Source organism: Equus caballus, chromosome 12 (assembly GCF_041296265.1).
Source record: "Equus caballus isolate H_3958 breed thoroughbred chromosome 12, TB-T2T, whole genome shotgun sequence".
Taxonomy (NCBI): Eukaryota; Metazoa; Chordata; class Mammalia; order Perissodactyla; family Equidae; genus Equus; species Equus caballus.
This window is the reverse complement of record NC_091695.1, coordinates 31479762-31492603: the sequence shown is the minus strand read 5'-3', so window position 1 is coordinate 31492603 and position 12842 is coordinate 31479762. Positions and strand designations below refer to the sequence as shown.

General features: G+C 34.5%; 1 protein-coding gene across 1 annotated transcript; it reads left to right on the top strand.

Annotated features, from left to right (window-relative positions):
- Nucleotides 1–2249: 2249 nt before the first annotated feature.
- Nucleotides 2250–3188, top strand: LOC138916854 (olfactory receptor 5AN1-like). The gene has a single exon (XM_070230457.1). It carries the CDS (start codon nucleotides 2250–2252, stop codon nucleotides 3186–3188), a length of 939 nt encoding a protein of 312 aa, XP_070086558.1.
- The last annotated feature ends 9654 nt before the right edge of the window (nucleotides 3189–12842 follow it).

The following is a 12842-nucleotide window of genomic DNA, read 5'->3' as shown; positions in this document are numbered from 1 at the left end:
TTTTGATAGAGATTGCATTGAGTCTATTGGCAGATTTGTGTAGCATAGACTTTTTAATAATATTAATTCTTCCAATCCAAGTACATGGGATACCTTTCAATTTACTTGTACCTTTTTCAATTTCTTTGGTCAGTGACTTATAGTATTCAGTGAAGAGATCTTTCACCTTCCTGTTTAATTTTTTTCTACACATCTTATTGTTTTTGATGCTATTGTAAATGGGATTGGTTCTTTATGTCTTTTTCAGACAATTTGTGTTAGTATATAGAATGCTTATTTTGTATCCCAGGACTTTAGTGAATTATTTGATTAGATCTAACAGTTTTTAGTGAAGATTTTAGGATTTTCTATACGTGAAATCATGTCATCTGCAAATAGACACAATTTCAATCTTTTATTTCCATTTATGAGGCTTTATTATTATTATTATTTGGACTTTATTGTGTTGGCTAGGACTTATTGTTGTGTTTTAGGAATAAAGAGAATGGCCATCTTTGTCTTCTTCCTGGTCTTAGAAAAAAATCTTACAACCATTTACCATTGAGTATGATGTTAGATGTCACTTTGTTAAATATGGCCTTTATTAAGTTCGATTTAGTTCCTTTTATACCTAATTTATTGAGAATTTTTATCAGGAATGTATGTTGAATTGTGTCAAATGCTTTTTGTGCATCTATGGAGAATTATATGATTTTTATATTTCATTTTATTAACGTGACTATCACTTTTGTTAATTTTTGTATACTAAACCATCTGTGCATCCTCAGAATGAATCCTACTTGATAGTGGAGTAGGATCCTTTTAGTATGCTGCTGAATTCTGTTTGTTAGGATTTTTTTTTGAAAATTTAGAATCTGTATTCAACAGGTCAGGGACATTGACCTGCAGTTTTCTTTTCTTCTAATGTCCTTATCTGGCTTTGGTATCAGTGCTGGCAGGGGGAGGGACCATGGAGTCAGAGTGTAGCTGTTCCTCTAACTTTCTAACAGGATTCTTCTCATTCTCTGTGGCCCATGGGGATATTTCAGCCTCATCCCCGTGTTCTAGGATTTTCAAAATGATGTGTTGTTATGAGTAGTTGCTAGTTTTTTCTGGCAAGAGTGACAAAGTGCATGACCTATTTTGCCATCTTGATGACGTCATTCAGAATAAAAACTCTAAAGTCTGAACCCTTAACCACAGTACTATGCTGTTTCCTAAGATGCAAAATATCCTACAATTGATACAGTAGTTGGGGCTAATATTTGTACCAGCCTCCCTCAGGAATAGTTCATATGAAGACTTCCCTAAGAAGACTTACTTCATAACTTTATTGGGCATACATGCTATCCCACAAGAAAATATCAGGATTATAAATTATGATAGAATTTTCCAGGCCATGTTGAAGGTGTTGTATTAAATATATTTGTAAAAAGTTTGAGAAGTTATTATAAACAGGGTAATTTTTCTTATGTGTAAAAGAAGAAAATTTTAAAAATCTACCTGGATGAGATCTTGGAGAGAAGAGCTATTTCAAGTTTATTCTGGAATGATGCCAGTTTTACCTCACTATTATTAAGCAGCAGTTATGTATTGAATTTTCAAAATTCCTATAAAATCTTACAGTTTTACAATGATCTCTCTCATATAATTATAGAGTTTCTATTGCTTTTTAGAAAATTTTTAAAATATTTAATATTTCATCTCCACATACCCATGTACTTCTTCCTCCATAATGTGTCGTTCATTGATATCTGCTACGTGACCCCCACAGCCCCCAAGATACTCTCCAACTTCTTCCAGGAGTAGCAAACTATCACCCTTGTGGGTTGTGCTGTTCAGTACTTCACCCTTCCAAACGTGGGACTGAGTGAGTCTTGTCTCATGACAGCCATGGTTTATGATTGATATGCTGCCATTTGTAGCCCACTTCTCTATTCATCCATCATGTCACCCACTCTGTGTGTTCAGATGGTTCTGGGGTCCTATATTAAATATTTAATTTAATAAATATTTAATATTTTTAAAATATGTCTTTTAATTTTTCTGAGACCTCATCAGGTAATTGGGAACCTGAAACACTGAGAAGGTCCTATTTGACAATTAGATGGAAACTGTAGTCTTTCTTCTAGGACGGTAAAGCGTTTTCCATTTTTCAGTGCTCAGTGAAGGGAAGAAAATGGCAGATGTGAGAATTATAATGTTGTCATTTCACGTGAGTCAGTAATGCATTCTTTTGACTCTTTTCTCATTTTAGGAGCACCAAGCCAATGACTCAAGGAGGAAATATTACAGCTATCACCCATTTCCTCCTCTTGGGATTCTCAGATTTCCCCGGAATCAGAGCAGTGCTCTTCGTTGTATTCCTGTTGGTGTACATTATGACTCTGATTTGGAACCTGTGTCTCATCATCTTAATAAGGATGGATTTCCATCTCCACACACCCATGTACTTCTTCCTCCATAATCTGTCCTTCATTGATATCTGCTACGTGACCTCCACAGTCCCCAAGATGCTCTCCAACTTTTTCCAGGAGCAGCAAACCATCACCCTTGTGGGTTGTGCTGTTCAATACTTCATCTTTTCAACCATGGGACCGAGTGAGTCTTGTCTCATGACAGCCATGGCTTATGATCGATATGCTGCCATTTGTAACCCACTTCTCTATTCATCCATCATGTCACCCACTCTGTGTGTTCAAATGGTGCTTGGGTCCTATATGGCAGGATTCTCTGGTTCTATATCCCAATTGTGTGCCATGCTTCAGCTCCAATTCTGTGGGCCTAATGTCATCAACCACTTCTTCTGTGACATGCCACAACTGTTAGTCCTGTCCTGCACTGACACTTTCTTTGTACAACTCATGACTGCGGTATTAATAGTGATCTTTGGGATAATAAATGTCTCAATTATCATGATATCTTATGGCTGTATTGTCATCTCCATTATGAAGATCACTTCAGCTAAAGGCAGGTCCAAGGCTTTCAGCACCTGTGCTTCTCACCTGACAGCAGTGACCCTCTTCTATTCCTCAAGTATCTTTGTCTACTTGAGTTCCAGCTCTGGCGGTTCCTCTAGCTTTGACAGGTTTGCATCAGTCTTCTACACTGTGGTGATTCCCATGTTGAATCCCTTGATTTATAGTCTGAGGAACAAAGAAATCAAAGACGCCTTGAAGAGGTTGCAAAAGAAGGGAAAGTATTGCTGAGGTCACAGATTATGAGATTTTTGACATATTTATCCTATCAGAATCACCTTAACCCAGAATAATATGCACAAGAATGCACTATAACAAAATTCATACTGCCTTTCGAAAAAGAAGACTTAGTTTGACACAAATAATATGCCAAAATGGACCAATAGGTGACTCAATGCCATGCAAACACAATATCTTTAAGTCCTAGAGGTTCATGAACATCAGCTTACATGAGGAGTAGATTGATCATTTATTTATATATCAATCTTTCCATCATTTATGAAACATCAGGTTTAAAAACTTGTTGCTTCCTTTAGTTTCTGAGATTGAACCCTGCCCAATTGCAGGACTCTGACATGAAAGGAAAGGTAACAGACAGAGGTCCTCTTGGATATAGAAACTTTGTCACTCAAATATTTTGATGCAGCAGCATGACTAAGACACAGAAGTGACCAATGTTTGTTTTGTGTTTCTGACCAGAATAGGAAGGAACAAAGAGAAAGGATGTGACTTTGGACAGAAACAATCCTGTGCAATTGGTCTGGTTGTGCCTACTGCAAAGACCAATCTTACCTAGCTAGTGTTTGTCTAAGGCCTCTTTCAATGCTAATCATCTAATAAATTTTTGATTACATCCTAGTCTATACCACCTATAGTCTAAGGAAGGAGGAGGTGATTTGAATCATAAAAGGAATGGAAGGAAGTATCTTGTCCCTTCAATGCCGTTTATTTATGAATCTGATGAGTTAATTTTTTGCACATAGTGTCCAGTGGGGATTTCTGATGGGAGATGATATTCAAAATCCATGTCACAGCCAATAGCAATTTCTGATATTGTGGGACTCAACTCTCCCTTTTTCTCCCCCATCCAATCTGGAAAATTTACCCTTGGTTCACATAGCCAATGGGATCACACTACCAAATCATTTTTCATATCTCAAACATCTGAAACTATTTGGTGTGAGAATACATGTGACAGCTCATCATAATAACAGAATTACTGAATATTCAGTATTGCAAAGACAAAGAGCAAATATGGAAAATTGATATACTTTCTTTCCTATCATTTTGTTCAACATTTTATGTCTTAGAGATTTATGGTTTTTTGGGGTGATATTATAGATGAAGTAGAATGGTTTGTGTTACTCTAATGCTGATATTTCCAGCAGACTTCAAGGGCCAGGAAAGGAGATAGATGGTGGTACAAGCAAGGTTCTCAACTCTGAACAGTTTTTGCTGTGTGAAGTAGGAGAGAAAGTTGTGGTCAGGTTAAAAAAAAGATGTGTAGCAACACTGAATGTTGACTTTCGAGATTGCTCTGACTTGAACAAACTGGTACAAAACATGTCATTACATTTACATATTATTCTTAGAGTTTCATTGAATTCTTATTTTTGGCTTGTTATTATTTTTTTTTTGAGGTAATGCTGATTTAGAACATTATATCAATTTCAGGTATACATCATTACATTTCAAATTATATGTAGACTACATCATGTTCACCCCCCAAAGAATAGTTACCATTTGTCATTGTACTCATGTGCCCTTTTACTCTTTTCACCCCTTGCCCCACAACCCATCCCCTTTGGTAACAGCTGATCTAATCTGTATTTCCCTGTGTTTGTTTATTGTTGTTACTGCTTGTATCTTCCACTTATGAGTGAAATCTTACGATATTTGACTTTCTCTGTCTGACTTTTTGCTTACATAATATAGTCAAGGTCCATCCATCTTGTCGCAAATGGTAAAATTTCATCTTCTTTAATAGCTGAGTAGTGTTCCATTGTGTATATATGCTGCATCTTCTTTATCCGTTCATCCACTGATGGGCACTTAGGTTGCTTCTGTCTTGGCTTTTGTGTATAATGCTGCAATGAACATATGGGTGCATATATCTTTTTGAATTAGTGTTCTTATGTTCTTTGGATACATACCCGGGATTGGACTAGTTGGATCATATGGTATTTCTATTTTTAATTATTTGAGAAGTCTCTATACTGTTTTCCATAATGGCTGTACCAGTTTGCATTTCCACTCGCAATGTATGAGGTTCCCTTTTCTCCACATCCTCTCCAACATTTGTTATTTTTGTCTTGGCAATTATAGATAGTGTGACAGGAGTAAGGTGATATCTTACTGTAGTTTTGATTTGCATTTCCCTTATGATTAGTGATATTGAACATCATTTCATATACCTGTTGGTCATCCATATATCCTCTTTGAAAAAAATGTCCGTTCATATCCTCTGCACATTATTTGATTAGCTTGTTTGTATTTTTGTTGTTGAGTTGTATGCATTCTTTTATATATTTTGCATATTACCCTCTTGTCTCATACATGATTTGCAAATATTGTATCCAAGTTGGTGAGTTGTATGTGTTCTTTTGCATATTTTGCAGATTACCCCCTTGTCTCATACATGATTTGCAAATATTTTCTCCCAGTTGGTGAGTTATATTTTCCTTTTGTTGGTAATTTCTTTGCAATGCAGTTTTTCAGTCTGATCAGTCCCATTTGTTTATTCTTGCTTTTGTCTCCTTTGCCCGAGTAGACATGGTATTCAAAAAGGCACTGCTAATACCGATTTCAAAGAGCTTACTGCCTATATTTTCCTCTAGGACTTTTATGGTTTTAGGTCTTGTATTGAAGCCTTTAATCCATTTTGAGTTAATGTTTGGATATGGTGTAATATGATGGCCTGCTTACATTCCTTTGCATTTTGTTGTCCAGCTTTTCCAATGCAATTCATTGAAGAGACTTTATGTTCTCCATTGCACATTCTTTACTCCTTTGTTGAAGATTAGCTGTCCATAGTTGTGTGGTTTTATTTCTGGGCCCTCAATTCTCTTCCATTGATCTGTGTATCTGTTTTTGTGCCAATACCATGCTCTTTTGATTACTAGCTTTGCAATACATTTTGAATTCAGTGAGTGTGATACCTCTGACTTTGTTCTTTTTTCTTAGGATTGCATTGGCTATTTAGGGTCCTTTCTTGTTCAATATAGATTTTAGGATTATTTACTCTATTCCCATGAGGAGTGTCATTGGGTTTCTGATTGGAATTGTGATGAATTTGTAGATTGCTTTAGGTAATATGGATATTTTTACTATGTTTACTCTTCCACTCAAAGTACATGGAATATCTTTCCATTTCTTTATATCTTCTTTGATTTCTTTCAATAATGTCTTATAGTTTTCAGCGTATTGGTCTTTTACTTCCTGGGTTAAATTTATTCCTAGATATTTTATTGCTATTGTAGTCTTGATTTTTCTTTCTGACAGTTCACTGTTAGCATATTGAAATGTGACTGATTTTTCTATGTTGATGTTTTGCCCTGCAACTTTATTGTATTTGTTGATTGTTTTTTACAGATTCTTGGTGGATTTGCTAGGATTTTCTATATATTGATTTATGTCATCAGCAAATAATGACAGTTTTGCACCTTGCTCTCCAATTTGGATGTTTTTTATTATTTTTTCTTACCTAATTGCTCTGGCCAAAACTTCCATTAATATGTTGAATGAGTGGCAAGAGTGCGCATCCTTTTCCTGTTACTGTCCTCTGAGAAATAGCTTTGAGTTTTTCACCATTAACTATGGTGATAGCTATGGGTATGTCATATATGGCCTTTAGTATGTTGAGTTATTTTCCTTCTATACCCATTTTATTCATAGTTTTTTTTTATTATAAATGTATTTTGAATCTTGTCAAATGCTATCTCTGCATCTACTGAGATGATCATGTGATTCTTGTTCTTCTTTGTTTATATGGTGTATCACATTAATTGATTTTCAGATGTTGACCCATCCCTGTGTCCCTGGAATAAATCTCACTTGATAGTGGTGTATGATCCTTCCAATGTATTGTTGTATTTGATTTGTTAACATTTGTTCAGGAGATTTGCATCTATGTTCATCAGCAATATTGGCCTGTAATGTTCCCTTTTTTGTTTTCCTTGTCTGATTTTGGAATCAGAATAATTTTGGCCTCATAAAATGAGCTAGGATACATCCTGTCTTCTTCAAATTTTTGGAAGAGTTTGAGGATAGGTATTAAATCTTGTTTCAATGTTTGGTAGAATTCACCAGTAGAACTTCCCTGTCTTGGACTTTTGTTCCTTGGGAGATTTTTTATTACTGTTTCAATCTCTTTATTTGTGATTGCTCTATTCAGATTCTCTATTTCTTCTTTATTCAGTTTTAGGAGGCTACATGTTTCTAAGAATGTATTCCTTTCTTCTAGATTACCCTGTTTTGTGGGCATATAGCTTTTCATAGTATTCTCTTATAATCTGTATTTCTGTGGTGTCCATTGGAATTTCTCCACTTTTATTTCTGATTTTATTTATTTGAGCCTTCTGTCTATTTTCCTTACTGAGTCTGGATAAGGGTTTATTAATTCTGTTTAACTTTTCAAAGAACCAGATCTTAGTTTCATTGATCCTTTCTATTGATTTTTTAGTCTCTATTTCATTTATTTCTGCTCTGATTTTTATTATTTCCTTCCTTCTACTGACTTTGGGCTTCATTTGTTCTTTTCCTACTTCTTTTAGGTATAGTTTGAAATTGTTTATTTTATATTTTTCATGTTTCTTGAAATAAGCTTGTAGTTATGTAAACTTCCCTCTTAGTATTGCTTTCACAGCATCCCATAAGGTTTGGTACACTGTGTTTTACTGTCATTTCTCCTGAGGTATTTTTTGATTTCTTCATTGATTCAACAGTTATTCAGTAGCATGTTGCTTGTTTCCACATATTTGTGACTTCTGGCCTTTTTTGTAGTTTATTTCTAATTTCATAGCATTGTGGTCAGAAAAGGCTTTTGATACAATTTAATTCTTCTTAAAGTCACTGAGGCTTGCTTTGTTTTCCAACATATGGTCTATCTTTGAGAATATTCCATATGCACTTGAGAAAAATGTGTATTCTGCTGTTTTTGAATGGGATGTTCTATATAAATCTATTAAGTCCATATGACCTAGAGTTTCATTTGAGGCCATCGTTTCCTTGTTGACTTTCTGTCTGGATGACCTATCCAATGAAATAAGTGGAGTGTTAAGATCCTCTACCATTCCTGTGTTGCTGTCAAGTTCTCCCTTTCAGACTGTTAACAGTTGCTTTATGTACTTTGGTGCTCCTTCGTTAAGTGCATTTATGTTAAAAAGGGTTATGTATTCTTGGTGGAATGTCCCTTTTATCATTATATTATCCCAATCTTTGTCTTTTGTTATATTTTTTGTCTTGATGTTTGTTTTGTCTGATATAAGAATGACTCTGTCCACTTTATTTTGCTTGCCATTTGTTTGGCGTATCATCTTCCATCCCTTCACACTGAGTCTATGTTTGTCTTTAGAGCTGAGATGTGTTTCCTGGAGACACCATATTGTTGGGTCTTCTTTTGTAATCCATCCAGCCACTCTGCATTTTTTGATTGGTGAATCAATTCATTTTCATTTAGAGGGATTATTGCCTTATGAGGGCTTACTGCTGTCATTTTATCTTTTGTTTTTGTTTTCTGGTTGTTTTATGTTTAAGTTGTTTCTTTTTACTTGTATTTCTCTCTGCCGTTTCAGTTTGGTGCTTTTCTGTGATGTTTTTCTCAGTTTCCTCTTTATTTCTGAATTGTGACTCTGATTTTTTGTTTTGTGGTTACCATGAGATTTGTATAAAAGATCTCATAATTGAGATAGTACTTTTTCTGATAGCCTCTTATCTCTATTAGCCTATGCAGGTTCAGCCCTTTTCCTCTTACCTTCCTATGTTTTTTTTTTGTCATGAGTTATTCTTTTCTGTGTCGTAAGTTTGTGACCAAATTGAAGTATCGATAGTTGTTTTTTGATGCTTTCTTTCCCTTTATTTTTTGTGTTATAATTGTTTATACAAACCTATTCTGATATAGAACTGCAATATTTTGATTCTTTCACTCTATTTATCTCTTTGCACAAAGCTTTGTATAATTTTTCCTTTTCGTTTCAGGTAGGAGGGTCCCTTTCATCATTTCTTCTACAATAGGCCTAGTGATGATGAACTCCCTCAGATCTTGTTTGGGAAATTTTTATTTTCCTATCATATCTGAAGGATAATTTTGCTGGACAGAGTATTCTTGGCAGATAGTTTTTGTCTTTCAGTATTTTGAATATATCATTCCACTCTTTCCTAGCCTGTAGGATTTCTACTTGTAAATTTGCTGAAAGCCTGATAAATATTCCTTTGTAGGTTATTTTCTTCTGTCTTGTGGCCCTTAATATTTTTTCTTTGTCATTGAATTTTGACAGCTTTGGTATTATATGCCTTGGGTAAGATCTTTTTGCCTTGATGTAATTAGGAGTTCTATTGCTTTCAAGTAATTGTAAGTCCAGTTACTTCCTCAGGTTTGTGAAGATCTCAGCTACTGTTCTTTTGAATAAGCTCTCTTCTCCTTTTCCCCTCTCTTCTCCTCCTGGGATATCTATTATCCTTATGTTACTTTTCCTAATTGAGTCAGATATTTCTTGAAGAATTTCTTCACTTTTTAAAATCTTCATTCTCTCTCTTCCTCCACCTGAATCAATTCGAAGTTTCTATCTTTGAGGTCACTAATTCTCCCCTCCATATGTTCTGCTCTATCTTTAATGCTTTCTTACTTATTTTTAATCTCATAATTGTGTTCTTCATCTCCAACATTTGTTTGTTTTTTGTTTATTTTTTTTAATCCTGAGCTCATTGAACGATATTTCTGAGTTTTCTTGTAACTCATTGATTTACTGTGGAAGAGCTATTGTGAATTCTCTTTCAGTTAGATTATATTCTTCTGTGACTTCAAGTTTGGTTTCTGGAGAGTTTTCCTTCTCATTCTCTTGTACCATGTTACTGTAGTTATTCACAGTATTTGGTGAGTTAAGTCTCTGCTGGGGCACTTGTGATAGTACTACCATTCTTAATTGGGTATAGCTTTGATTACTTTGGTTTTGATCTGCTTCTTATTGTATTTGAGATCCTACACTTTCCATCCTGGGGTCTGTTCCCTGGATTACTGATACCAAGGGAGGAGGAGGGTGTTGCTACTCTGGTTCCATTGCCTCCTGTGGGTCCAGGCCACCTGCCTTCAGTTGTATATAGGTATGGATCTGTTATTTTTCCTGCGATGCTGTGTAGGGGATCTTCTGTTGGTCAATGGTATTCCAATGGTTTGTAACTTAGAAAGGAAAGACAAAGAGAATAACTTACTCTGCCATGATGATGATGTCATTGCATTTCATTTACTTTTATTTTACAATTACAATTGGGGGCAACTCACCATTAATTTCTTATCCTTTTGTTTTTTGATATTCAGCTTGTGTCTGTTTTCAAAATAAAAACAAAATTTCAATCAAAATATATTTGATATACAAGTGTTAAATTAAATTCTACAACATGTTGATTTGATATGTTTATATATTGTGATATTATTGCATTTGTAGTGATAATTAGCACCTCTATCACGTCACATAATTATCATGTCTAATATGTGTTTGGAATAATTAAGATCTAATCTCTTAAGTTTGAATATTATAAGGCAATATTGTTGTCTATAGTCACTGTACTTTTCATTAGATCTCTAGGACGTATTTACTACTAGTTGCAAATTTGTACCCTTAAACAACTTTTCTCATATTCCCCCACAACCAAGGCCCTGGTATCCACTATTTTCCTCTTTGTTTTTACAAGTTTAGCTTTTTTAGATTCCACATATAAGTGATATCATATAGGGTTTATCTTTCTCTGTGTGTGTTCTCTCTCTTAGTATAATGTACTCAGTCTTTCAATGCTGTCTCAAATGGAAGGATTTCCTTCTTTTTCATAGCAGAATAATAATGCATTGTGTGTGTGTATGTGTGTGTGTATCACTTCTTCTTTATCCATTCATCCATTGATGGGCGCTTACAGTGATTCCATATTTCAGCTATTGCAAATAATGGTGCAATAAACATGGGAGTGCAAATATATTTATGATATCCTATTTTCCTCTCCTTTGGGTATATATTCAGAAGTAGGATTGATGGATAATCTTTTAGTTCTATTTCTTAATTTTTTGAGGAACCTCTTTATTGTTTTCCTTAGTGAATGAACCAATTGACATTCCTATCAACAGTGTACAAGGGTTCCCTTTTCTCCATATCTTCACCAACAGTTGTTATCTCTTCTCTTCTTGATGATAGCCATTCTAACAGGTGTGGTGATATCTCATTGTGGTTTTGATTTGCATTTCCCTGATGATTAGTGATGACAAACATCTTTTCATGCACCTGTTGACCATTTGAATGTCCTGAGCATGTTTCTTTAAAGTTGTGTTTGACAATATCTTTTCTCCACCCTCAAAGGGTAGCCTGCCTCTTCTAGGAGTTGTTATGAGTTCAGAGTAGGATATGGAGGAGACTTGCTTCAATAAAACTTTCTGTGACATTATCTACCTGTCTGTTTTGGGTTCTTAAGAAAGAGGGGAAGATTAGTTCACAGCACACTCTTAGTTATCTTGGCTTCTATCACTTACACTTACCAGAACCCTCAATATTCCAGTATCTGAATAATTCCTGGTAGATTGTATGCCCCTAATCAATATTTGTCAAATGAATTAACCTTGTGTCTTAGCACAAATCTTAACATTTTGGTTCTTACTAAGTCAGTAAGTACGGTACAATAATTCAAGAACCAACCTTCAACAAAGTTTCTGAAAGTGTTTAACAAAAATAAAATGAATAATTCACATTACAGATAAGTTCTCAGTAGACTTCTTCTGAGAGAAACATGGAGATCATGACTATTTAAATATTAGACTATATTATATTGTGACAATATGCTTTACTTTTTTGTTTTAAAAATAACTGACCTATGAGGTCATCCCGGTGGCACAGCAGTTAAGTGCCCACATTCCACTTTGGTGCCCTGGGGTTCGCTGGTTCAGATCCTGGGTGCTGACATGGCACCACGTGGCATGCCCTACTGTGGTAGGCATCCCACATATGAAGTAGAGGAAGATGGGCATGGATGTTAGATCAGGGCCAGTCTTCCTCAGCAAAAAGAGGAGGATTGGCAGCAGTTAGCTCAGGGCTAGCTTCCTCAAAAAAAATAAAAAATAAAAATAACTGACCTTTTATAGTAAAATTAATCAAAATTGTGATTCAACAAAACTGTTTTTCAGATCTATTAAAATATATAAGCAAAATTATTTATTTTTGACTTTATTCATGGGATACAGAATTTCTCAGTTTTTCAGTCAACCCTGACATACTGCAATTTAAGTTTTAAAACTATGGCCTAATTATAGTTTCTGAATGACAGCAAAATGTGCTTTTATCATATATTAAATAACATACATTTTTATATGTATATATATTTATTACTCAGATTTAAGGCCTTAGGGACATTAGAAAATATGATAGTGAATAATCAGTAGGTTATAGACAGTAGTAAGATAATAGCATAAGCTAATTACATTTTTATGAGTAGATAAGATAAATAGAAATTAGGATGAAAATAAATATGATTAAAAATATATAAACATAAATACAAAAAGTTTCATATCAAAGGTAATAAAGGGAAGTTAAATCAATTTTTCTACCTAATGAAATATCAGTAAAAAATAAATGTTGAAATAATTTAAATATTACAGTATATGAATGCCGGGGACAATACAATGAGCAATAATAT

Bases quoted from the DNA above. Each gene is read 5' to 3' on its own strand.
- LOC138916854 (XM_070230457.1), top strand. From the start codon at position 2,250: ATGACTCAAGGAGGAAATATTACAGCTATCACCCATTTCCTCCTCTTG.